This window comes from Sceloporus occidentalis, unplaced genomic scaffold (assembly GCF_023333645.1).
Source record: "Sceloporus occidentalis isolate IW3139 unplaced genomic scaffold, rSceOcc1.0.p SCAF_189, whole genome shotgun sequence".
Taxonomy (NCBI): Eukaryota; Metazoa; Chordata; class Lepidosauria; order Squamata; family Phrynosomatidae; genus Sceloporus; species Sceloporus occidentalis.
Genome location: NW_028317169.1, coordinates 1,376,716 through 1,404,654, shown reverse-complemented (window position 1 = coordinate 1,404,654; position 27,939 = coordinate 1,376,716). Strand labels below are relative to the sequence as shown.

The following is a 27,939-nucleotide window of genomic DNA, read 5'->3' as shown; positions in this document are numbered from 1 at the left end:
CATTTTTTTATCACTGAAATGTGGTAGCATATATGCCATATGAGTCCTGAAATTTGTTGAATGAGCTCACATCATTCTCAGTTCAACGTTTTCTTTACTGCTTTCATGACATCTCATCTCATCATGAAAACCTAGGGGCTTTATTACCTACAGTGACATCATGCACAAGTCATCTACCTGCTGATTCCTGATACCAGTAACATAATTTGTATGGTGTGATCACCAATCACCCCTATCATAACTAATAATAGAGTACCTCAGATGGTAAGGGGTTAAACTGTGGTTCATTTCATACATCCTAAGATTTAAAGTTTCTTAAGGACACTTGTGTTTTAGGGATATGATGAAAGCATGGTTAGGGGGCTAGCATTACAGAGTTGGTATATGTGATTTTAATATCATGTTATTAAGGAATTCAGTGGAATGATGCATTTTATTTCCAATTTTAAAACTTTAAGCACATTTTCTGCTGTTTCTATGCATTTTACTATTGTGACTGTTATTCTTTAAAAGGAACTGTTGTGAAAAAACAACATTCATTTACTAATATGTGAACAATAAGCACCTTAAAAAAAGAACAAATACTTTTTAACAGTTAAATATTATTATTTTAATGATAAATGCTCACTTATTCCTTAAATGGCATGTGATGAGCTCTTAGACAATACATTCGATTGGCCTGTATTATTCCCCCCCTCTGTGATGGTCATTCAAGATAAAATTCAAACACATAATACAATTTTTTCTGCAGAGCTTTATCATAGAGGTCATAGTACAAGTAGTTTAAAATACACACAATGTTATATGCAGTTTATGGGGATTTTTTTTTTTTTTTTTTAAAACCAGGATTATTGCTTGATGGAGCTGCCTTTTTTTAAATTTATCAATGAATGAATCTTACATTTAATAACAATTTGATGCAGCAATACCAGGCCGTAGAGAAGTCCCCAAACTTTTGCATACCTAACTAAACTTCTCTGTGCACTTTGTGTATTAAAATATGATTGATATTTGATTATTTAACAAATTATTTATTTAATAATCAATAAGGAATATACTGATCATAAAAGGCGGCAGCTTAACGGCTGTGACACTGCAGAGATCTATGCATTATCACACTGTTAGCTGTGTCCTTAGTGTGCGATGATGGCAATTAAAGTCCCTAAAAGGTTTTGCTAAAGCAGCTTTTATAGATCTGCGTCAAAATAGATGGCACAGTGTGGCGGTACACATGTTATTTTTATGAGATGGAGTTTAAAGGGTTAAATGTTATTATGACTTTTATTATTTAAGGTGAGAATGATAAGAATCAGTATTATCCCTGGGTGCAGAAGGCTGACCTGTATCACCCAGTATGTTTTTAAAGGACTATCTCGCCAAAGTTATATTGAAATACAGAAATCTCGCCCAGGTGCCTAATGCCTAATGATAAAAGTAACCGCTGACAAACAAAAGAAACCGACCGGGGCATAGCTCTGCGGATACATTCCTTGCACTATTTAAAGGGTTAAAGGTCTGAACTACTGTCTCCTTGCAGACAGCAGGCTGGTGGGAGGCCTGCACTGCTGTGCCCCTAGCAACAGTAACCATGGTGAGGACGTGCTTGTTCAAGAAGGCGGGATTTCCTCCGTAGCTATCAAATAATGCAGCCGGAAATCGATTACGTCATATTCAGTCGGCCAATCAGGGTAGGCTTTCCTGACGTGTTCGCGGGCAGGACGCAGCGTGTTTTGGCAGCCGCATCTAGGACCTGGTGTCCCCGTTTTTTTAAGGACTGATTGTCGTTTCGTAGTAGTCCACGACGACGAGGCTGCCTTCCCCTGAAGGGGTCGGGGGTGATCAAACTGTGAGTCGGTGGGGAGTTTAGTGAATATGGCCTCCTTTGCGTGGTGCACTAATCAAACAAAGGATTTAAAGGGCTAGTTTAAATGGACGGGCATGTATGCTGCAGCGATTAGAAACACTGCGTATACGCGCTTTACACATAGTACATATAGTGGCACGTTTGTGGAGTAGCCTCATTAGCTACAAGGTGGCAAGTCGATCATGGGTGCTTCTGATGTAAATATGAAAAAGCATGGCGGCTTTGTTTTGAAGTCTGACTCCATAGACCAGGCTCTATCCTCCCTCCCACATCTCCTCTCACACTAGAAACGTTACCGTAACCCATTTATTGAGCAGATCATGCTGTGTTTATGTGCACAGAGCTGCATGTCTAGCATAGAGATGATCATTTGATGTTTCATGGTGGAGAAAAGGCAGCATGCAGTCTGTGGGGTTACGAGGCATGAAATATTATTGTTTAGATGATAGATCGTGAGGCACAGATGGTCGTTTCAATCTTTTCATTTATTTATAGAGCGCAAGCAGATTCTATAGCCATTTTGCAATAGGGAGGTGAAAATGACAGAGTAACGCACGTTAAGATAGACTAGTACATAAGAAGTGGGCCGTGCTCTTTGTTTTATATAGCGCCATCATTTTCTGCAGTACTGTACAATATTTAAACAGGACACCGTGCTAAACACAATTGCGCTTTTAGAAAGAGGTGAGGAGCTCATACAAGCGTACAATGTGATTGCAAGATTACATTCTATGATAACTGTCAGTGTTTAAATATAATGTGACTGTTAATGTGATTATTGTTTGTTATACGTCGTCGTTGTCGTTTGTTATGCTATATGTCATTGTTTGACTGCACTGTTCCCTTTGGTGAATGAAGCCATGGTTCTATTGGAATTTGATGTAACTTTCCCTTCCAGCCTCTGCCTTCTGTGCTCCCTTTATACTAAAAGTTATACTCTGTGCAAGGGAAGAACACTTTAAACAATATCTGCAGCTACCAGTTGATTTGTTTTCTTCTGTTGTCTCGTTTCTAGATTAGCGCATGGACCCCACTAGCAGTCAGCTGGACCCAGACTTCTCACAGCAGGGGACGCCATGTCTTATTGTAGAGGACTCTCAACCTGAAAGCACCGGGACGGAAGATGATTTGGACCGGGCGCGCTTTGGATTGCTAGCACAGCATCTGCCTAATCTGCAGGGTCAGGTGCAAAGTCCTGTTCTGGTAGGCTGCTATACATGAACATTCAGATTTGTGAAAACTATGGCAAATTGTTAGTAAAGCAAAAATAAAAGCCCTTAAACAGTCTTACCTGCCAATACTACCATCCACTGTATTCACTGTTGAGCTGGTCTCATATCCTACAGGAGCCCTCTGTGTCCAAAAAGAATGGTCGTATACTCGCTTAACAGTCAGAAGCTGAAAGCTGCTGTATGGTTCTTTGAATTATGTAGCACTATAGAATGTTATTTAGGGGTTATCTTATTCCTTAAGTAAGGGTGTTTTTCATCGCTGTGTTTATTGTTGTAGGAACTTGTGCCGCAGAGCCACAAACCTCTCATTGGTGAAGGAGAAAACATTTTAATAAGTGAAGCTTCAAAAGAAAACCGTATAGGTAAATATTTTTTTCACATTTTTTTTTGCAATAATGTAAACAGGAGCAAAAGAGATTGACGTGAAATGCAACACTAAAAGAAAAAAAGTTCACTCTTTGCTCCATCGTTAGATGGTTTCTGATTTGTTTGTATCTCATTCCTATCATTTAACTTTCTGACTATAAGGCAGCTATCACATGATTAGTGACCACTATTATTTTTGTTATGGCCAGTAATCTGTACTTCTAATGTACACTTTATTTAGTATTTTTGGCTATCAAGGGCCTCCATAAACTATGATGTTTGGACTTGCTGAAGCTTCTTTTTACTTCCCATCATATTTTATTTAAGTGCACTTTGGCCATCCATATGGTGTTTTAGTTCTGAACATTAGTTTGTATATATATATTTTTTTTATATGGGTATGGCTTTGCAAACAATGTAGATTTTTCTTTAAAGTCAAATATGTATATGTGTGTGTGTGTGTGTGTGTGTATATATATATATATATATATATGTGTGTATATATATATATATATATATATATATATATAATGTGTGTGTATATAGAGAAATTCCAAATGATTCTTTTCCAATAGAGTCTATGGAAACATTAAGCACATCAGATGGGGATGGTCCTCTCAGCCAAGTTATACAACCGATACCTTGTCCAAGCAAAATATGCAGGTACATTTATCTAAACTAAAAATACCAGTTTTCAGATGTCAAGGTTGAGGCACCAACCATTCTTTTCTTTTTATTCTTTTATAAAAAAACAAACAAACAAAAAAAAACATGTTTATTCTTACTATCTGATAATTATGCTTTGCTCTTGCCGTTTCTGTAGAGACATCCTAATGTAAATGTACCTTCATTACCGATTTCCATAATGTCCTTATTACTGATGCTGTGTAATTTAGTGAGACCATAGACAATGTCGGTACACTTGCATGGAGCTTTTGTCTGACTTTTCCGTAACTGTGAAATTATAGAATTAAATGTAATGTTGCCCCCCACCATTAAAATATCCATTAAGAATTTGTACATTGTACTACTTGCCATTATAAAAAATAGAATGTTACGCACAGTGTGCATACAAGTTTATGCCTAAAATCCAATCGTTTCGGTGGTGTGTGACATGTCATTTTCACTTGGCCTGCTTTAAGTACAGGGTCATTCTGGAAATCTTCTGACTTCTTACGTTAGTACATGTGTCTCATGTTTCACTTGACTTAATCTTTGCCAATATACATAAATGAAATCTTAATATGTTGTATTTGAAAACTGTGCTGTATCCCAAAGTGCTTTCAACTTTGAAGAAGGTGGACGGGAAAAGGCTGCAGAATGTACAACACAATCGCTGCCTGCTGAAGGTAACATTCAGCATAGCATCTGCTATTACTCCTAGCTAATGTTTATTACATACTGTGAACTTTATAAAAATAAATATAGAGAATCTATTTTAACCCCTTCATTCCCCTATAGACGTACCGGGACGTCCAAAAAATGCCCACAAAGAAACCCCTATGGACGTCCCGGTATGTCAAGCCCTTCATGCAGCGTCAGGGACACATCCCTGCCGCTGCACGGGAGACCAGGCTGTCGTTTGACATGAAAGCCGGTAAGCTGTTACAGTTGAAAGTGCCCGATCGCGCAGTTGCGTGACTGCTGACGTAACCTCCGGTGAGGCACAGAGACGCTGCGATCTCTATGCAGGTCTGTGAGGACCTGCATAGAGATCACAGTGTGATCGGTGCAGGGGGATCGCGGGGAGGGGAGTGAGAAACCATTTCTCTCACTCCCCCTCCCGTCCTGTAACAGAAAAGCTAAAAAAAAAAAAAAAGTTTATTCATTTAAAAAATATTAAAAAAATCATTAAAATAATATAAATAATTAAAAAAAAATTATAATGGGAGCTGTGATGTCATTGTGACATCACTGGCATGTTCAGGAGGTCCCTAGGAGGACCTCTAACCATTTCTGTGTAAAAATAATATATAAAAAAAAATGTAAAAAAATTATTAAAAAACCTTACTTCCCATTGCCCTAGCATAACATCTAGCCAGTATAACCCTTCTGCCCCTGTTCACAACCCCCAAACCCGTTAAGCCATAGGCATAAAAATTATACAAAATTGTACACCTATAGATTGTAAATCTATATAAATTAGGTATTTCTGAAATCAGGACACCTGAATTAATAAACTTGGATGGGATTTTCCATCACTTTACCTAATTTTGTGAGGATTCAGAGGGAAAATGTAACAAAAAATTAGTTTATTTTTCTAATCTTCGCTAGTTTTTACTAAATTTCTCATTCTAAATTTTCAGCTAATCATCCAACTATGGTATCAAACGAAAGCTCTATCTCTCCTTGAAAAAACAATATATAGTTTACATGGGTACACTATTCACAGGAAGAGAGAATCATCGCTAAAACGACATACCCCAAAAATGGCAAAATTGCTCTGGGCTTTGAGGTACCAAAAACCCCTGGGATTGAAGGGGTTAAAAGGTGCCTTTTAGGACATGCATGCTTTCTGTAATTTAACAATTAAACATCATCTCATTAGTTCCTTTGTTCCAGATTCCAGCACATCACAGCTTGCATTTGGGCTCTTAGAACTCTCACAGAGCCAAGATTTGGAAGGTCTTAACAGTGAAGACCAAAGCAAGGGTTCCCATCCAGAGATAACAGAACCTCAGACTCCTGAATGCAATACTGGAAGACCAGGTAAAATTGTCCTTTTTTTGATACAATTTATTTACGATACAGTTGAAGAACATTATGTTTTTATGTTGCTTTAGTTCAGTAACCTTCCTATGTATGCATACATGTTGCTACATGTAATAAATGTTAAAAAGTTAAGCCTTGCTAATGCTTTTGGTATAATTTTGTATTTAAAAGACAATGTTTTATCTCGCTAAATTGCGAGCAGGTGCATAATGCTTCGGGTTTTCTTGTTTGGCAGAGAGGTATAGGTTTATAGCACCAAACTGTATATTCCTGGGAAATTAAACATTTTAGCTTGCCATCTTCTGAAGCACGTTTAAAGGGTCTCTACATGGCCTCCAAATGTGTTCTTTTGTGGCTGGAATTTTAAAAGTGGCAAAGTATCCTGCTAGATAGGCTGGCAGTCAATGCCACCAAATAGCGGGACTTGGGTACAAACTGTGTTCACTACCGAAGGAGAGTTCTGACAAGTCAAACATCATAAATCAGATTTTCAATATGCACTGTGAAGGGAGAAAAGACCATGCGTAATTCATACTAACAGGTTGCCTCACTTCAATAAGGTTAACAAAGCTATAGCATGTCGTTAAAAACACATCCTTTTTTAAACTTTACGATATGTGTAAAATGTACCTGGGGTACCAGGCATGTTTACATTCATCAGGTGTGTGTACACGCTTGTGTATTATTTATTTTTATTTCTGTTTTTCCATTAACCCCTTAATGACAGCCTGTACATGTACGGGCTCAAAATGCATTGTTTTCAATGGGTTTAGGGACTGCCCATAGTCCTTAAGGGGTTCAAATTAGTTGCTCATCACATTTGCTACTGAATTATTACCTAAATCAACATATTTATAAATTAATTCCTTGACTGTCCTGTTGGTGAAATGGCTCCAGACTTTGTATTCAAGTTTTGATATTGCGCTAATTTATATTTGTGTGACAACTTGATTCAGCATAAGAAGGATAAGTAAATACATTCTCAGCTTGCCAAAGCTCCAGTGGTAAAGGAGCTGAAAACATAGAAGCCTGTATCAGTGTTTCCCCAAAAGGTGTGCCAGTGATTTTTTTATGGGGGTGTCCACATACCAAATATCTAGCAGGCTTGTGATTTCACTGGCTGCCGCCTATGGCCTTTCAAGGTCTTTGGAGTTCTGTGTCTAGGAGAGAACAATGTTCAGATAAATCACAATTAACATCGTATAAACTGTTTTGTGTACAGAGGGTAGCTTTATAGCTTGTTAGGTCAGTATTGATTCTTGCTCAATGTTTTGACTGCAGAAATGGCCCCTTTTTGATAATGAAAGCAAACAAGCTTCTAACTGGCAACTGCTGAGTTCAGGAAATACATGATCTTGGAGTATTAGGTATTAGTCTTGTATAGATTTTTGTTGAATAATGAAGTTCAATTATATTCAATCTTCACTAAATGCATTTTTAGTGATTGAATTACGTTTTTCATTTCAGAACACCAGCAACTTGCTGTGGAGACTTGTGAAAATGTGAAACCTACAGAGCAATGTTTAAATGAAGAGTCCAAATGGTGAGTTCCCAGCCGTAGATCATATGTTTCTGAATTGCATACCAATAAGATCCAAGAAAGAACTAACATTTTAAATCTGTAGAGTACCTTTGCTTACATCTTTGCAATGTACGCCCAAGGTTGTAGAGCACTGTAGTCTTGTTGATTAGAAGTTTAGATCTGTTGACCTGTACTTGGCCTTTTCAGGAAACCGGAACAAGCCAGCAAGGAAGAGATTTTGTCAGGTGGAGAAACTTGTACTGGTAAAAAACTTGGAGATAATCTTGGTGAATGCTTACAAAAGCAGTCTTTTGTCGAGAAGCCAGAAAACAAAGATGGTCAATCCGGGAATTCATCATGCAGTCCAAAATTAGCCGGGCGAGACATGGATAATTCTGATATTGTCTCAACTCAAGAAGACCTTTTTGGACAGACCAGTATAACAGGTTAGGAATGTATTTCTAAGTTTACAGTTATGCTTTATTGTAAGTAGTGCTGGGCTTTTAATGAAATGGAATTTCATTTTAATGGAATCCAGTAGTTTCTGTAGCGAGCAACGTTGGTTTTGGAGAGATTGCGGTGGTGCATAATTCCTAAACTGCTTATATGTGGGACTGAATATTTTTAAGAACCTTAAAAACTAGTGGGGTATTAGCATTGAATAACGTTCCAGTCATTTAGTGGTGCAGATAGGCCAGACCTAGATATGCACTGATTAAGGCAGTATTTTTATTAATTTCAAATGGTGATGTCTTCATTTCTTCTTGAGTTTTTTTTATTTTTTTAGACTGGGGATTTCTTTTGGTATTTTTTTTTTAACTCCATTAAGAGAATACTTTGTTGCCAACAGGAGATATAAACCCCCCTGTATCTTAAAGGAGTAAGAAGTATCCCTAACAATGGCCATCTTAGATCATTCTAGATAGCCTCTAGATCACTTAAAACACCATGAGCGCATATTGAAAAGATTTTTAAAAATCTACTCCTCCTTTAGTAATGATGATGTGATTGTAGCTAGGTCAATCCAAGGAGCCAGCCATGACTAATATTGATTTCTAATAAATTTACTTCTATTGATGCATGCATAGATCATAAAACAAAAAATAAAGTTGGTTCATACTACATTAATTTGTACTGCTAGGTTAGAAACTATGAACAGTATTTTTATTTGAACTAAGGGCCAATGCAGTAATCAATGCCGCACGTAATGTTTAGTAAACAAAATAATCTTACAGTCTGAGTTAAGGTGAACTTGGGAAACTTGTTTTTGACTTATTTATTTTTTCCCTCTCTCCGTGGTTTATTAAGCAGATTCACAGAACAGTCCTGTATCGACTAAGGTGGTATCCACCCCTGCAGACACGTTGCATCTACTACATCTTTCTGGACATGTCAGCCTTACAGCACAGAATATCTCAAAGTAAGACACTCGCATTATCTTTGTTTTACGGATATCAAGTGGGAGTGTAGCCAAAATAAAGCATTGCAACATCATTGTAAAGACCACAGAATTATTAGAATTAATAACAACTCATGTGATTCAGGGGAAGGTTTAAGACTTGTGTGATGGTTGGTTATTGGCAAGACTAGGAGAGGAGGCAGGGTAGAGTGTTAACGGGGCACTCCAGCCATCATATGCACTTTCATGCATATGTTGTCCCTTGTGGTCCATTTTGCAAATTCATGGGGGAACCTGGAGAATTTCCCCTGCTAAATGCCCTACAGGAACCTGGGCATGATAAGAGTGTGATTATAGCCTCCCTATGCCATGCTATCCCCCCTCCACTTACACATCTATGCTATCACACACACTCATTCATTCACTCATTCATTCACAGATACTAATCATTCAGATATTCATTCACACTCCCTCACCCCCTTACCTAAACTGCAGATCTCTCACTCGCAGACTTTTGGAGGGGCCTTGCTGCTTCCCTCTGTGTTGCTCGCACTGTGTGAACAACTTCTCTTGTCCCGCCCTCGAGAGGAAGAAGGAACGGAGCAGTAATGTGACATGCAGTCACGTCACTATACTGGGTTCCTGCTTCCCCTGGCCGGTGCAAGAGACTACTTGCACACTGTGCGAGCAACGCGCAGGTAAGCAGGGCCCGTGCGGACGATTTATTATAGCAGCTGGTGCCTGCTCCGTAAAAAGTAAGCTCCTCTCCGTATTATCAATGTCCCTCAGTGTTGCTCAGTATTCCAAGTAGGCAACTTGCTAACACTCGTCACAGCAATACAGCCCCTGTGGCACCTACTCCAGGAGTGCATATATGTGGTGTGATGTGCACTGAGTGATATTTCTGCCACATGGCAGCACTGATATTAAAACAAAAGTTAACACATGTACATTCCCCTCCTTACTGACCATTAACTCCTAATTTGCCAGTTAAGACTTCTAAGTTTACACTTAGAAGGTTTGCTAAGGAATCACCTTCCAGTTCTTTTTAAAACAAATAATAAAACAAATCTCCTACAGAGTACTCTAAAATGCATTCTTCTTTAGAGGGGGGTGTCCGGGACATCAGACAGTCTCTTTAAGATGTCGTCATATATGGTAGGAGGGAGAGAGAGAATTGTGACCGTTTATAACTGGTAATAGTAACTCCCCATATGGCAGTTTTTAATCTCTGCCTAATAAAATATAAGCAGTTGTATTTCATGTCTCTTGCTGGAATGCTGCGATGATGCATCCTATCTTGCAAATGACTGCTATTTTGCTGTTTGACTGCTAAAGTTGACATCTATTTAGATTTGTTACGTGGGTGTGAAGTATAAAACGTGTACATACTTTATTTGCCGTTCATGAAATAGATGTTTCCTGTTCTCCTTAAATTTTGTTCTGGAAGATGCTGATTGTGTTTTTGGGATACTGTTAGCCTTGACTCATACTTTGCTTTTTTTCCCCCTCCAAAGTTCCAGCAATATTTGGAAAAATTGATTGCTGTTGTCTGTAATTATGAGTAGGCTTACAATATATTCACAAAATATGCAGATTATTAGGAATGCACGTCTGGGTAACTAGTATCTGCATCTTTTCCTCTCCTTGTATAGAAGCTCCTCAGACCTGGTTTGTCCTTCCCCAGATGCTATCCAACCTACCCCTATCATCATCCCCAGCTCCCCCACTGAACAGGAGGCAAAAGACGGTAAATCCTTTTCTATCTTGCTTATTTCCCTGCTTCCCAGGGAAAAGATTACATCATTATTAATCAAAACCCGTGAAGGATCCATGCTGGTCTGTGTGTGTTCTAGAGCTGTACACCAAATTGCTTTGGTATTTTGCCATTTGAATTGTTCTTGATGACTCCACTTGCCACTTCTATTTTGATGATCAATAGAATGCTGCGTGAAGCCATTTCGAAATTTGTCTTGAGATGGCATGGGTCTATGTATGTAAAAGCTATGGAGAAGCTATGTTCTGTAAACTCCTCCAAAACGTTATGATGACCTGATGAATGTTTCTCGTTAATATAGTTGAGGTCTCGGAACATGCTGGGCTGTCAGAAAAGGCTGATCACCCAGTTGATGCTCAAGAGGAGCCCAAGGATAGTCCTTTCCTACTAGTGCCTCAGGCTTCTACCCCAGTGTGCCAGACTGCCCCAGCATTTGCACCACGGACACTGATTGTACCTTCACAGCCTCAGTTTTCCCATGTGAGTTGTGCAAGCCTTAACCTATGGTCCATGTAGTTTTTTTTCTTCTTCTATTGTAGGTTTTCCATGAATTGCTGGAGAATACTTTTGGTTTCTTTTCTTCTTATTTTTTTTTTTTTCTTTTTTTTTCTTTTCAGAACGGGGACATTGGATTTTGAGTTTTTAGATGAGAGCTATGCTGCAATTATCAATATAAACATTAGCAGCCACATGCTGTAGTCCTAGGGTTGTATGAATACAAACTTAATACAGTGTGGTGAGAAATTAATAAATGTTTCCCCTTTACACTCCAACATTTGCTTATTATACTGGTCATTGTAAATGGATCTCAGAGCAGATATGGGCATGGATGGATTACCAAACGTTGGATTTTCCCAAATGTGTTTTGTTATGAAGTGGAAATTACACCACATCATATACAATGCTAAATTAGTTTTTTTCCCACTTTTCTTTAATATTTAGGATGTATTTATGCCAACTCCAAGCCTTGAGGAGTCCAAATCCGAAACAGATCATACAAAAGATATTGAAAGTCAAAAGGCCCCAGAATCGATACAAGAAGGCGCAGAATTAGATACCACAACTTCGCAAATAAATGTAGATGAGTGTAATTTGGCACTGTCTACAAGTGAACCGAGTGAGTTGATGGAAACGGACTGTACAAATACAAAATCTGCAGAGGACAACAGTGGAGACACGCAAATTGAAACTGACGAAATGGAACAATCGGGCCAAATTTCAGACGACGCAGTGGAAATTCTTGCACAGGAAAAACTTCCCTTGCAAGGAGATAAAGAAGTAAATTGTGCAACGTCCATGGTGGTTACAGGAGAAGCTACTCCTGGTAATGAAAAATGCCCAACTGATTGTACTGCTAGCAAAACAGAAATAAAACTTACGGAAACGCAGCGTACTGCTTTCATGACCGACTCTGAAAGCCAAAATCTCATAAGCATGTCCTTAAATTCAGATGCGTCTTTAAGTGTATTAGATCAGTCTGAGCCTCAGGCTAAAGTACACATAGCTGTTGAAAACCTGTCAGATGACGCATCATCTTTAGAAGAAGTCCCTGAAACTCCATGTGAGAAGGAATCTGAAGACCGTGAAGCAGAGGATGGACAACCAATGGAGGAAAGTACTAATGTGAATCTTGCTCTGTCAGAGACACAAACTCAGAGTTTGTGTGCTGCAGATGTGGAACCGTCTCAGATGGAAGAGGAGGCAATGGAAGTTGAATTATGTTCAGCTTCTAAGGTAACTGAGTTACAGCCTGTTTGTGAAGAAACTGTAAAGGAGGTTTGCGGTGACAAAAAGGAGGAAGAATCTGAAAAAAGCAGCGTCTTTGAAAACCATGAACATCAGCCGAAAGAGACCATAGCTAAAGTGTCTGTTGCTTCCATACAGGCTGATCCAATTGTAGCACATGAGCCTTTAGTAGACACAGAGAAAGAACCCATTAAAGGAGATCTGCAAGCCGCACTGAAAAAAGACAACTCTGTAAGAACTTTAGAGGAACCAAATCAGAAATGTGAAAGGGCGGACTTGAAGACCAGCACTAGAGAGAAGACTGACTATGCCGTGCCTGCACTAAGTGATTGTAGCAAACCAGTGATCCCGATGGAGTCTTTGCCAGAGATTCCAGTTCTTCAGCGTGATCATACTGTTTTGCCACAAGGGTTAAAGAAAATGGATAAGAATATTGTCGATGAAGAGAGAGTGACTAAAAACATACAGGCCCATTCTGTGTCTGTGAAATATGCCAGTGTACCTCAGATGCCTGTACTAGAGAAAGGACAGCCACAAGATGAATGTCCAGAAAATGCCACTGTTTCAGATGTATTGAAAACAGATCCTCGAAAACTACTAGTGCCTCATGAAAAAAAAGAATGTAATAGTAAAACACTTGAGGAACCCTTAATTTCTGCTCATCCTGTGGATGAAACTATGTCTGTACATAAAACCGGAAGTCATTCAGAGCTTTCCGCTGCTGGCAAGCTCGAAAATGTGAGAACGAATCTGCAAATATGTCAGAAATCAAGTGATATGTCTACTGGTTATCCCGAAAATCAGGCACCTGACCTTACCGCAGCCGACAGTAGTAAGGATTTTTCTGTAGCCATTGTTGCAAGCCATCAAACACATCCTTTCCATCCAAGCATGGCTAATGATATGCCTGAGCTAGAACAGATCATACCACTGAAGCTGTCGGTGCCAGAAGTGTCTCTATCTCAGAAGCAGCATGGAAGGCAGGAGCAGGCGGAGAGCGAAAGCAAGGAAGCTGATGTTCTGCAAGGATCTCCGCTTGCAGGGGGCACAAAAGATGCGCTTGTAGAAGTGTGCGATATCAAGAAGAGCCAGAACGAGAAATTGGATACACTGATGCAAAAAGAAGAGCCACAACTTCCAGGAGCTGATTTATCGATGGATACTTCTGGAGAAGAGGCACATCGTTTGGATCCAGATCTACAAGAAAAGAGAGCCGGACATGGCACCCGAAGCCTTTGTGAGAGTTCTAGCGGTAAGAGAAAAAAAATGCATAAAATACTTGTTTCAGTTGTTAGATGCTTGCTTTTTTTATGTTTCCTCCCACATTGTTTGAACCCAGCAGCATACTATTTCAGCGAGAGATGTTGGCGGTACCAAAACAATTTTTGTTGAAAGGGGAGTAAATTGGATGCACTGGGTGCAGAATAAGACAAGCTGTGTTTCAAACTTTGTCTATGATAGTGGTATAAGCAATTTAATTTCAATCATTGCATGTAAGACCTACATGTTCATTAGAATGTAAAAAAAAACAAAGAACCACAAACATCATGCACGATTCCATACCTGAGCCTGACTGCTTGATCATATGTAAGAAAACAATATCCTCCTTTTTATAAATTGTTCTCAATATATCTTTGGAAATGCACATAATGCAGTTCACAAGCATCATCTGGGTTCTATATCCAGTTTGAGATCTACCCCGATGGAGACTTTTTTGCCTTTTGTTATTATGACTGTTGTCTTTATTGCAGATACACCTTTTCACTTCAGTTTGCCCAAAGAAGGAGACTTAATTCAACCAATGAGCACTGTAACGCCACCCATGATTGGCCAGTTAAAACATGGCCCAAGGAGACACAGCACTCCGATTGGTGAGTCTGGTAACTTGCTTACTCAGATCTTGATCACATTCAGTCTGTGAAAATCCTTACCTAGCTGTACGTCTCTGTAAAGTGTAGAAATCGTTTGTGTTATCCGCAACTACTGCTAGAAAACTTAGTGACCCTATATTTGAAAGTAAAAGTTACACTTACTTGGTGGATTCATACCCAGTTAGGTGGGGACATTTTTGTTTCCTTAAAATCCATCATCTGTATAGGATTTCAACTGTTTTGGCAATTAAAGAACCTGTAAAGTATGTCTATAATAAAGTGCTACAACCCACCTTGCCCCCCCCCCCCACGAAATCACATGTTAAAAACTCCCAACCTAAAACTAAAGGCCTCGGACATCTATTATACAAGTCAGCACAACTAGTATACTGATTGACATGTGTGCATTGGCACGCCGGTAGGTTCTTCACAGCATGCCATTTTGTTGCAGTGACCCTTCAGGACCACATGTTGCATTGTTTGCATTGTCATTTGATTTCTGCTATTTCAGTAGTTGGAAGCTGTCCAGAGAGCACCTTAGCAACCAGTGATGTCACTGCTGAGAACACGATGGCAGCCAATGATATTACGGTTGAGAGTGCCATGGTTACGACTGATGTATCGCAGGAAAGTGAGCGAGCGGACCCCTGCCCTGTCCCTGATCCCAGTGGCAAGCTGTGCTTGAGGATGAAACTCACAACACCTGTCAGTGAGGAGAGTGAAGGTGCATCACAGTTTAACCTGGAAAGTAAGATTACATACTTAGACATACAAGTTTTGGACACTTGTACAATAACCCTAACCCTATCTTGTTTGGTCATCAAGAGAGAGCTACCTTACAATTAACCATGAACTGACAAGCTGCCAGCTTCTCAACATTGCTGACCCAAGTTCTATAAAATGTCCCTCCTGTTTTCTTTCAAAACAAAGTGTTTTGAATTGAACTAATTTAAATCTGTGATAGTGGATTGGTCTCAAGTAAAATATCTAGCAGACCACTAAGAGGGAGAAGACTTCATTAGCCTTGCCATGAACAATCAGCCAAGTGTGGTGTTGGCATACAAAGGCGAGATACAGCTCTCCAGATAAATCTATTAAACACAATTAAGTGAAACCCAGAACTTTTCCATATGGCATAAGCTTTAATTAGACTTATTTTTCTTGCAAGTTTATGACACAGCCAGTGAAGCAGTTGAGTGAGCACTGAGTGTTGTTTCTAATTGAAGTGTTGCTGCTTTTCTTTCTCTGCAGCAGTCGGTCCCACGTGATCACCTGGTATTGTGGTCTCCCGGTTCAGGTTTAATGTAGTGTAGCTCTAAGCTTGCTTTCAGTTAAGTTAATATTGAGGACCGTAGATGCTGTGGTCGGCCAAGGAATCTTAGTGCAGCAGATGAAAGACACATCATGTTTAATTCCCTTTGTAATCGGAAAATGTCCAGCATGTGCCATTAGCTCAACGTTGGCAGAAAGCAGTGTTGGCCTTCTTAGAAGGCTTTGACGAAACACCTTCAGTGATAACGTGATGTTTACAAAGTTTGCCACTTTTTCTCAGAGCCTGAGATTGATGGGAAGACAAATGGAACAGCCGGAGTTGCTGGAGTTGTTGCCAGGTAATAAATGTTTGTTGCTGTATCCACTAACATCATGCGCAGAGGACATTCTCATGAGAGCTCTGTGTGCTTTTAATCCGGGTAATTTATGAAGCAAAAGAGGCTGTGCATTTTGTTCAAATAACATATCTGCAGATTAAGAACTGAATAATAGTTTTTGCTACAATTGGGCATGTTTATTTTATAAATATCTGATGCGTTTATTCCCGTGTCAGACATTTAATAGAAACTCAGATTTTATTTGCTTATTTGTTTTAAACGTTTGCACATAAGAAAACACCACATGCCTTTCAAGCAAAATACATATTGTTGATTAAGGCATTGCAGGGGCGCTCTAACGCAGGTTCATGGCACAGATGTTGAAATCCACACTAAATTTGACATATAGTTTAGGATTATGTGTACAAAGTCATATGTGTTTGAGAGATTTACTACTTATTAGACAGATGGAGACGGACCACAATTATAGAGAGGGGCCACCTTAGAAATCAATCTGATGGGAATGGGGGCAGAAGATAGACGCTGGCATTGGGAAAAGGTGATGGACTCTGTGATCACCTTAAACCGGACCCTATTTAATTGGTCACAGTTCTTGCAGTGAGGAACACTTGTTTTGGTAGAGTGGTTTTAGTTATGATCCCATTTACCCACTTAGATCAAAGGGAGCTGCTCACTGTTGGGTCAGGTTAGAGTTGATGGTATTAATGACTGCTGTTTTACTGTTCTGCAGCACAGAGAACTCCCCATCAGTATTTGTACGAGTATGTGAAGTCCGTCGAGAAGAGGAGACCGGAGGTCACAATTGTCCAGCCGCTCCTGTCCGGTATCAGTTGTTCATATTTACCAAAGTGATTTGGCAATGTCTGTTAATCATGTAAAAGTGATCACATGACTGTTAGCCTCTTCCTCATAAATACAATTTAAAATAGAACTTGCACCAACAAATTTGTGCAAAGTAAGTGGTAGTTTCTGAAAAGGAGGAAAGATTGACAAATGCTTAAATGATATGTAATCCTTGGCATCAGAAGGTGCTTTTAAAAATTCTGGTAACAAGATAACCATGCGTTCAGTCACCTTATGAGAACCACTTTGACAGACCTCAGTGGAAATTAATTGTATAGGCACTGTATAGTGATCAAGAAAATTCTTATTATAGGAAAATGTCCCTGAATATGATCCTTAACCCAGCTAATGTCTTTAAATGTGACTAATCTGTATCATATGTCTCTGTTTTCTTCTGTCATAGTTGTCTGTTATGTTCTTGACAGGGAAAATCTGTTCCAGTGTCCCAGTTCAGAGAAGGGGGAGTCTGTGTTTATTGGACAAACTTTAGAGCGTGTTAAGGACACTAAAGAGCTGGATGTGGCATCCCAGGACATACCGAAAGATTCTCTTCAGGCCTTGTCCTGTAATGCAGAAGAGGAAGTTATGGAAATAGAAAGTAGCCAAGAACAAAATGAATTGCATGTTCAACATGATAATGAGACAAATGGTCATAAAATAATCACTCCAGATTCTGCTTCACAGCAGTCAGAACATGTACTACCAGGACATAGAAATAAAGAAGTTCAAACTGTGACTGTCTTAAAACCTTCCAACTTGGTGGTGTCATCAGCCACTCAGACTGATGTGGATCCTGGCCCACGGCTAGGAAGGATTAGCACTAATACAAGGCAAGGAAGCCTAAGGCCAGATGCCAATCAACCAACTGAGAAGGACCCTGAGAAATCAGGAACTGCACACGGAGATGACACGGATTCTGTGCATAGCCAGGTAATGCGGAACAGGGAGTCTGTGGCAAACTCCCTTCACTACCTCCCACGTCCCCGTTTTTTATATATGTTCCTCTCCAGGAAAGCATTATTCCATAACAGATGCACACATTACATTGTTCCATAACCATTTGCAGACTCTTCCATATACCCCTTTACAACATGTGTTGCCTGGTAGATGGGCAAAGTTGCCAATCTGAGCAAATTGAATATCAAAGGAATAGAAAATGTACATATATTTAAGATTTAGTGATGTCTACTATCACCTAGTATTATATCTGGGCAGGCTTATATGTATTTTGTATCATTTTAGTGTTGTCTAGTGAATAAATCAAAATCTTTTGGTGTAGAGTGGTAATATTTGAATTTGGTATGTCAAACCTGATTTCTAATGGAAAATCTTGTAGTGGTCTGATCTATGGATTTGTGCTAACCTTGCGTAACCTTGAGTTTCCATTGTATTGTATTACAGCCTAGTTTTTCAGGTACGCTGACTGTATATGTTCTTTTATGTATAAGGAAGAGGATGACTTTGAATTACATCGTCTACGTCCTGGCCGTCATCTTCATCGACATGTGCGCACAATTCGGGAGGTGCGTACTGTGGTGACTCGGGTCATCACAGATGTCTATTACGTGAATGGGGCAGAAGTGGAGCGCAAGGTGGTTGAGGTTAGTGCTTGTACAATTTCAAAATCTCCATGTTGCCGACAGCAGATAAAGTATGGTTACAAGTCCCTCGTAATCAGGGGAAGTTTCTGTTTTGGTCCTAAATCCCCATTCCCTCTCCCGGAGTCCCTTCTTTTTTATTATCTCAAGATGCTTGGTGGGTATAGGTGTTCTCCAGCCTTAAAAGTTACAATAATATTTATAAATTAAGTTGTGTAAATAAAATACATTTATTCTTCTAAGAACTAAAGTCACATAAAATGTATTGATAAAATCATATCCAATTGAACCTCTACCTAGCTGTAACCCACGGGAGTGAGGTCACTAGTTAGTCCTCATCCAAGCCTTTTTTTTTTTTTTTTTTGTTACAGTTATAATGTAACTGTTGGTTGAATTAATGGTCGAATTCTCCTCAGAAAGAGTTTTCCTTTATTTAGATCATGCGCATAATCGAGACAAGGCACACAACACACAAAAGTCGAAGCGTCTGATTACATGTTTGAATTACATGGTTTATATAACCTCTTATCTACTTCTAATAGCATGCATCATTCTGATTGGTTACTTTTCAAGCAGGTTACGCCTCTTTAAACTGCATAATTAAGAATGGCCTAGACTTGACCCTTTGCACATATATATATATATATATATATATATATATATATAGAACAACATAGAGTAGACGTGTTGGCGTGAACTCGTGCATATATCAGACTAGACCAGGGGTTCTCAAACTGCGGCCCTCCAGCTGCTGCAGGACTACATCTCCCATAATGCTCCTTCAGCTAAGGGGCTGGCTGAGGAGTATGGGAGATGTAGTCCTGCAGCAGCTGGAGGGCCGCAGTTTGAGAACCCCTGGACTAGACATTCCCTGCTTTCTTATGTCTTTGTCAGCAATAATATTTACGATAACATAAGCATTTTTTCTAACAGTAACCATATTTATTATTTTCCTAGGAAGCTGAAGAGCCAATTATTGAATGCCATGAATTTGAGAATGATCTATCTCCGTCCAGAACTGGTGCCTCATCCCTGACCTCTGGTGACCTTGCAGATATTAGTTCATTTTCTTCAAAGGCTTCGAGTCTTCAGCGGACATCTAGCGGGGCAAGCAGTGGGCTTTCAGCAGCACAGAGCGTTAGTGGCAGAAGCTCAGACAAGGCCAGGATATCCACTTCTCATAAATTTGGACCTCTGGAATCTAGAGAGTTTGCTGTTCCTAGTGCTCGTGGAGCAATGGGAAAACTAAGGTGCTTAGAAAATATTTATATTTTCTTTTATTTATATAGCACCAACAAGTTACGAAGCGCTTCTAACAATACATAACTTCAAGGGCTATGACAAGGCTAGAATTGGCAGACTAAGACAAACTGATACATTAGGTGGAGAGGGCCCTGCTCTATGAATATTAATCTGTATTGGTATGCTAAGCACTAGTAGGCTGTCGGTTGTTGAGTATGTTTTCCTAGGCTGTTCTTATGCAGATGGTTAGAGCCTTAAACTATTCTTGTATCATTTTCTAGTCCTAGGAAGGTTCCTAGCCAGCCAGGGTCTCCACATAGGCATGGAGGACAGACAATGATACAAGTGAGCGAAGATGAAGCGGACGCATCACTTGACAACAGGCCTGGGGCCAAAGCACCTCTTACACCCCGTGGCAGAGGGAAGAGGGGACGTCCTCCTTCTCGTGGTGGCTCAAGGTAATATAGTCTGTCTCTCTGAATAAAGGAGAGGCAGACTGACATGATGTTTTCCTAATTACATGCACTGCTGATTAGTTACTGCCATCTTTAGGATCGGGTAGTGATTTTTACATGTGTCTTTACCATCTAGGCTTTATTTTGGACGTTTTTTCACATAGCCGTTGTATGGATAAATTTTGTTTTGATGTACATTATTGCTGTTCTAGGGAAACAAACATGGCTGCCCATGGTGATAGCACTGCTGCCCAGGACGAGGAAGCATTTACACGAATACGTCATCAAGAAGCGTATGATAAAAGTGACCCGGGAACACCAGTAGTACGTCGAAGTGACTCCCCCGAAATCCCATATCTGACTCACTCAAAGAGTGAGACTTCAGACTCTTTGTCAGGCAGTAGTTTTGTTGGGCTTAAAGTGGTAGCCAAATGGTCCTCAAATGGTTACTTTTATTCAGGCACGATTACTCGGGATGTTGGTGGCGGGAAATACAAACTACTTTTTGATGATGGCTACGAGTGTGATGTTTTAGGAAAAGATATCTTGTTATGCGATCCAATCCCTGTGGACACAGAGGTGACAGCTCTGTCTGAAGATGAATACTTTAGTGCAGGTATGTTGTAGAACGCCCCCCCCACACTAAATAATGCAATATGGACGGATGGCCCTGATTTAATGTAATTTAACAATACATTATGGCAATCTAGTATAGTAATATAATTATTATACCAGTAATTAATCTACAATCTGATCAGATTAAACTAAATAAGCTAAAAGTTTCTGTTCCAAGAAAAATACATTGAAACAATTAGCCTTAAAAATGTGTATAAAGTTCCAGCAACAATTCCTTGCTTTTCTGCGTTGTAACCAATTTGATCAGAGGAATTCTCAGCATGTTGTATTAGACTTTGCCACGTGAAGGCAAGCATAACTTTGTAGGAATATTGTCTATTAAAATCAGGTTTTCATTCTAGTAAATTGCATTTCAATGTGTTAAAGTCCATAGAAATGACAGGTCTCTTCATTTCCAGGAGTGGTAAAGGCGCACAAAAAAGAATTTGGAGAACTCTATTACTGTATTGAGAAGGAAGGACAACGGAAATGGTACAAAAGAATGGCGGTCATCTTGTCCCTTGAACAAGGAAATCGTCTTAGAGAACAGTTTGGTCTTGGTCCATATGAACCTTCAACGCCACTCACCAAGGCATCGGACATAAGTCTAGGTAACACAGTTCTCAATGTGAGAGCTAATGGTGATAAACTATCGGTTATTTGTTCATACACCTAAGACTTCATTTTTATTCTGGCTTATGCAGGTGATACGGTTACCAGCCAGTATAACTGGAACCGAACGGTTTGTGTAAGCTTCCTGCTGGCTATCTGTTCCCAGTATCGTTTAACTAAAATAAAAAAAATTAGAACCAAACTTATTTTAAATAACATTAAATAACACATTTTACATTAAATTATTGGTGCATATATGTATACATGAGCGATAGCAACGCAACAGCATTCGTTTGGCTACTGAAGGACAGTAGCTGCCATTGCTTTTTCTTCTATTTTGCTGTAAAGCAGGGTGATGATATCTTTTGCAGATAACCTGGTGGAGGGAAAGAGAAAACGGAGGACTAACGTAAGTGCAGCCGTCACCCCAACCACTTCAAGTTCGTCTGGCACAAGCACCCCGACCAGGAAGGGCTCGGAGAATCCGCGTAGCTCTCTGGCCCCGCTCTCTGGGAAACGTAAACTCATCAGCTCGGATGATGAGAAATCTCCAGCAAAACGTGGCCGGAAATCTGCGGTGGTGAAATCCAGTAAGAATATCTTGTTGTTTTGGTTGGTTAGGTGCTAATGTTTTTCCTTCTGATGGGATCTACCACAGTTGACATCACTATGGAGGAAACAATTGCAGACAAGTGTGAGAGACTGTGGATTATGATTAGTTGCTACTTCACCAACACCTTGATTTATAACAGAGCAGCAAGAACTAAGAACATAAGCTTTATCTAGACTTTTTAGAGGTCTTAGGTTGAGGTCATGTACTCCCAGGAGCTATCGAACAAGTGTTCTTCTCTGGTGTATTACAACAAAGTACCGTATTGGCTCGAATATAGGCCGCACTTTTTTCCCCCACTTTAAGTTTTTAAAGTGGGGGTGCGGCCTATATTCGGGGTCTAGCGCCCGACGCCCGGGACATGCAGTCCCGGGCACCGGGCAGGCAGCGGGGTTTGGATACAGATCCCCTGCAGCGGTGCAGGGGACCCGCATCCTAATCCCCGATACGCTCAGACAGCCTCCCCTGCCAGCACTTCCCACGGGGGGGGGGGGGGGGTTGCCGGCACGGGAGGTTGTCTAAGTGCATCGTCCGGACGGTCCTCCGCATTTTACCTTTGCCCCCCCCCCGACTTACCGGAGCAGACTCCCGGGTGTCTTGCGGGGCCGGCGGGGGACATCTACGCAATACGCGTATACAACTTCCGGTGCCGGCACTGGATGTGCCGGCACCGGAAGTTGTATACGCGTATTGCGTAGATGTCCCCCGCCGGCCCCGCAAGACACCCGGGAGTCTGCTCCGGTAAGTGAGGAGGACAGTGGCAGCATATCTCGGGCAGGGAGGAGGACAGTGGCAGCATATCTCGGGGAGGGAGGACAGTGGCAGCATATCTCGGGCAGGGAGGAGGACAGTGGCAGCATATCTCGGGCAGGGAGGAGGACAGTGGCAGCATATCTCGGGGGGGGGACAGTGGCAGCATATCTCGGGCAGGGAGGAGGACAGTGGCAGCATATCTCGGGGAGGGAGGACAGTGGCAGCATATCTCGGGGGGGGGGGGACACAGAGTGGCAGCATGTTTTTTTGGTGCTTTTTTAAAGAAAAAAACTTTTTCTTTAAAAAAGCACCAAACTTTTAGGGTGCGGCCTATATACGGGGGCGGCCTATATCCAAGCCAATACAGTATATATTCATGGTAGCAATGCACAATTTTCAAAATGTATGAAATAATGAAGACTTAATGAATGTCTAATAAGGTGCTACTTGGGAACAGTCTCTTTTTCCAAAGGTGCAGCTAAAGGAGGTGACTTTGTGAGCCCGGGTGAAAGCGGCGATAACGCTACAGATCAGTCGGCTGTGGAAGAGACCCATGGACCGTTACCTCACAGCAAAACTCTCTTTCTCGGTTACGCTTTCCTTCTTACTAAAGCCACGTCTAGTGATAAGCTTAACAATCGTGTCAAATCACAAGAGATTCCCTCAATCAGCAGTGAAGAAGATGAAGGTAAGCTTATTACTTGAAATAGAAAAATATATATTATAATAAATGGAATATTCCTAGTTGCAATCTTCAGAGTTTTTGAATGGGAGCTCCCACCGTTTTTTTACTAGGAGTATTAGTTATGTTTTGAAAAACATGGTGCTGTTTTAAGGCAGCTGCATATTTTATGTTATGCCATTTGGCATAGCTCAAACACCCTAGGGACCTACTGGTGGTTGCTGCCTGGAAGGAAAACAGTACAAGCATATGTATTTAATTAATCTGATCCGCCTATATTGGTTCCTATCTGAAGTCATATATAGTAGTATACTATTATATAGTAGTATACTATGGTGTGTGTGTGTGTGTATATGTATGTATGTATGTATGTATATATATATATGTATGTATGTATATGTGTGTATATATATATATATATATATATATATATATATATATAGGTCTGGTGCAGACCTCACTACTTGCAACAACTGCAACAGTAATTACTGTGAATTCTTTGGAAACAAGCCATTTGCCTTTTAAATCTGCCCGGTGCGTCTTCCGTCTTTGGCAGAACTTGTTTTTAATAACAGACCTGGTCTGGCCAACGTGTCATTTGGCACCCCCTATATTCATAACAGTTTTAATCAGTTCACATGATCTTGGTGTATTTCATCTTTTTTAGAGTATATTGAGAGCACACCTTATGACAGGAGATATACCGAGGCACAGCTCCGGGCAGGGGGAGGATACGTTTTGGACAGTTTTAATGAAGCACAGGTGAGTGTTGTCTGAGTATTAACATATACATTCTATAGAGTAATCTGAGTATAACGCGTGTGGTTTTATATAGCTGGATTAATCAGGGTTACAATAATAAAAAAGAAAAAACAACAAATTTAAGTAAATGGTGCTCTTTTCCAATTTCTGATTTGTTGATTCTGCATGCTCATCTCTGTCAATAAAATATTTGTATACAATATACTACAGTTTCCGGTTATATATAATATATGGCACTATGTAAATCCAGTATAGGAGTGTTTCTTGATTCATTTATATCGCTAACCTGCTTGGTCTACTAAATGTTAGTTCAGAAACTGAACACTTTAAAAAATAAATAATATTTTTTTAAGACGCACAGAATTCTAAGGGCATCGTCCATGACGGTGTGTGCTTTATAAGTGTAATTGATTCACCGTTATGACTACTTTGCTCTCCAGTGTAATGCAGCCTACCAGTGTCTGTTAATAGCCGACCAGCACTGCCGGACTCGGAAGTATTTCCTGTGCCTTGCCGGTGGGGTGCCGTGCGTATCCCACACCTGGGTCCGTGAAAGCTGCCATGCCAATGAGCTGCTAAACTTTCGGGATTATCTCCTTCCTGCTGGATACAGCCTGCAAGAGCAAAGGATCCTAGAATGGTATGTGTAGTGTAGCATATGATAGTATGAAAAGTAATAATACTTGGGTCTATTCCTACCATTCTCTTGGGAGTAGTCCTGAGCTGTTAAGGGGGCATAGTAGTATGGTAGAATTAGGGACACGTTTTGCATACACTGAGTTTTGCCCTTACTGTGACATTGCAGTTGATTCTTGTAACCCACGCATTTCACTAAACATTATCAAGGGTCATTCCGATTGGAAAAACATCTGCATCAAGGGCTGAGATGTATAGTTATTGATGTTTCTGTAAAACCGACATTTAGCTGCTTTATGGCAGCCATAAGAAATGCTTTTCATTTGTCATTCAAAATGCATTGTAAATGTTCATCTCCTCTTCAAATTCCTAGCAGAAAGTTATTTTTTTTTCTTCTACTACCCCTACGATTAAACCATTTTCATGCATGTCTACTAAGAATCCTCTGAATTTACAGGCACGATTCTCGGCACCCTTTTAAAGATGTGCGTTTTCTTGTGGTGTCTGACCTGAAAGAGAACTTTTTAGAAATGTGGACAGAGATTTTAATGACTGGAGGTGCAGCTTCCGCAAAACAGCACAATTCTTCAGATACAAACAAAGGTAAAGCTGAAAAGTACAAAAACGTGTTTGCATCTCGGTACACATACCTCTGTAACTTAAACAAATAGTACCGTACATACCCATAAAACAAGGCTCTGTAAGTCTTAAGGGTGGAATTCAGCAGGTGATTCCAAACAAGAAACTTTGGTCTTTAAAAGACATACCAGCCATCATATGCAGAATCCCCACACACGCGTCTCACTCACTCTCTCTCACACTTTTCATATGCATTAAAGTGCATACGATAGCTGGAGTGACTCTTTTAAGAGACACTACTTGGATAGCACAGACTACTGGTTATTCTGGAGTTAGGATGTGTTGCTCTATAGGAAGTGTATCTATTTAGCTTAGCCAGTGTGTCTTTTATATGTTTTTTTACTGTGCTGAAATCATGTTGCAAAAGTGCAGGTGGATATTAGTATTAATATCTTGTTTGGTTTTCTATTCTGTCTTCAGATGTTGCATTGGGTATTTTTGATGTGGTGGTCACGGACCGTTCATGTCCAGAATCTATCTTAAAATGCGCCCAAGCCCTGGATCTTCCAGTTGTCTCCCAAGAGTGGATCATCCAGTGTCTGATCACTGGGGAAAAGCTGGGTTATCAGACACATCCGAAATACAAACACGATTACATTCAGTGCTAAGTGTCCATCCTGATGCGATCATCCTTTTTATTTGCCTTCTCTTTTTTTTGCTGCTCAGTGCATTGTGCATACTGTGTTTTAATGAAGTTTTAGATAGTTTTAAATGTTTTGTGTTGAATCAACATGAGCATGTTCCTACTGTACATACTTTTATCTGTTGGACTTTTATGATAAATAAATTGCATTCTCCTTGTTTTGAGGATCTTTTGTCCTGTTCTATTGTGTTCATTTTAATGAATTTAACAATCAGGGTGGTGATACTGTTCACAGGTATGACATTTCAAGGGGGGGGGAATACTTGCCGTAGTACGTGATATCAAAGGATATACAAAGAAAATAGTTAATAGGATGTTCAGGTAAACAAAACCAAAAAACTGTTAATCACAACTGTCAACAAAAGTGTTTGCAAGTGGATTAATGTTAATATATAAATGTGTGTATTATAATTCTATGTATATAAAATCGCCACCCAGAAACTTCAACAGTAATGAGCGTCTTCTGCTTACATCCCTGTACCTTCCAAAAACTATTTCTGTAGATGTTGCTGAATATATATTTCATTGGATTTCTCAGCAGTTACATGTAATTAATATTATGCTTATCTTTGGAAAAATTAGTGCAGAAGAGCTCCTAGTAATATACCCTGGAGTGTCTGTTTTCCAGAAATGATTTGTGGGTTATACTATCTTCTTCATATTACAGTTAAAAAAATTGCTAAACAATAACATGTAGGGTAAGAATATAATACTGCAGATGTTTGAGAACAGACTATCCTAAAGAGAGGGGGTTAACTCCCACCATACCTTTTTATCTCCTTTAGGTATTGTTCTATAGTTATGAGAAACATGTATAAAGTTAGCTGGTTTCACGTGACTTCACACTTACCCATCATTTGAGAAGCTAGCAGTTGCATCACTCCTAACCCCTTAAGGACAATAGGGGTTATTACTCGTAGTATATTGTGGGACAATGGCTCTTAACATTTTTGTGTTGCTGTGATTTTCTTCTTTCTCATTTCGTGCTCTCACATATTATATATAGTTTTTTTCAGGACAAACAGGGCTTTCTTTAGATACCATTATTTTTATCATATCTAATTTACTATAAAAAAAAAAAATATGGTGATTTTTTTTGTTAAATTACTTTCTCACTTTTTAAACAAAAAAAAACTTTTACTCATCTGCAAAAACTAATGAAAAAACCTGCTACATAGATACTACTATTTGTCCTGAGTTTAGAAATACCCAATGTTTTTTTGCTTTTTTCTGCACGTTATGGGGCAATAAGTACCGGTCGATCTCGGTGATCTGAAGGTTTGAAAGACTTTTTTTTTTTTTTTGTTTGCTTGGACAGCCTCACTTGTGAGGCTTCCAGGAAAACCGCGATCACCGGCAAATATCGCGACCACGTACATGTACGGGCATTGTCACTAACGCATTGCATCGTCATCCTGTACATGTACGTGGATTGTCGTTAACCCCTTAACATCTTGTAAGTATTAATATTGTTATGGCAAACATATTTACACCAACACCTTAGTGTTCCAAAAAGTATCTATTTGCAACAACAAAACTGCTTTTGCATATATCTGCTCAAGCTACTACTGCCCCATGGTGTCTGAAGTCTGGCTTAAAAACAATGGCAAGAGAGGAATGAAGGGTGACACATGCAAGACTTTCATGATTTTTCCTCCTCAGCATATATTGCAAGATAACCAATTGACAATGTAAATATGGGGGGGGGGGGTGTTCACAGTTCCCCTTTATGACAAGAAGAAAACCCCAA

General features: G+C 39.8%; 1 protein-coding gene across 1 annotated transcript; it reads left to right on the top strand.

Moving 5' to 3' along the window:
* The first annotated feature begins 2,887 nt into the window (after nt 1-2,887).
* On the top strand, nt 2,888-26,154 carry LOC149278442 (TP53-binding protein 1-like). The gene is given in 23 exon segments (XM_089501988.1): nt 2,888-3,067; nt 3,374-3,458; nt 6,025-6,171; nt 7,642-7,717; nt 7,904-8,142; nt 11,174-11,352; nt 11,815-13,870; nt 14,370-14,489; nt 15,001-15,237; nt 16,042-16,099; nt 16,830-16,922; nt 17,368-17,872; nt 18,391-18,543; nt 19,498-19,790; nt 20,064-20,252; nt 20,450-20,853; nt 21,272-21,463; nt 21,836-22,054; nt 23,300-23,515; nt 24,177-24,271; nt 24,712-24,911; nt 25,365-25,510; nt 25,967-26,154. Coding segments are annotated over 23 exon segments (6,270 nt in total).
* Nucleotides 26,155-27,939: the final 1,785 nt, after the last annotated feature.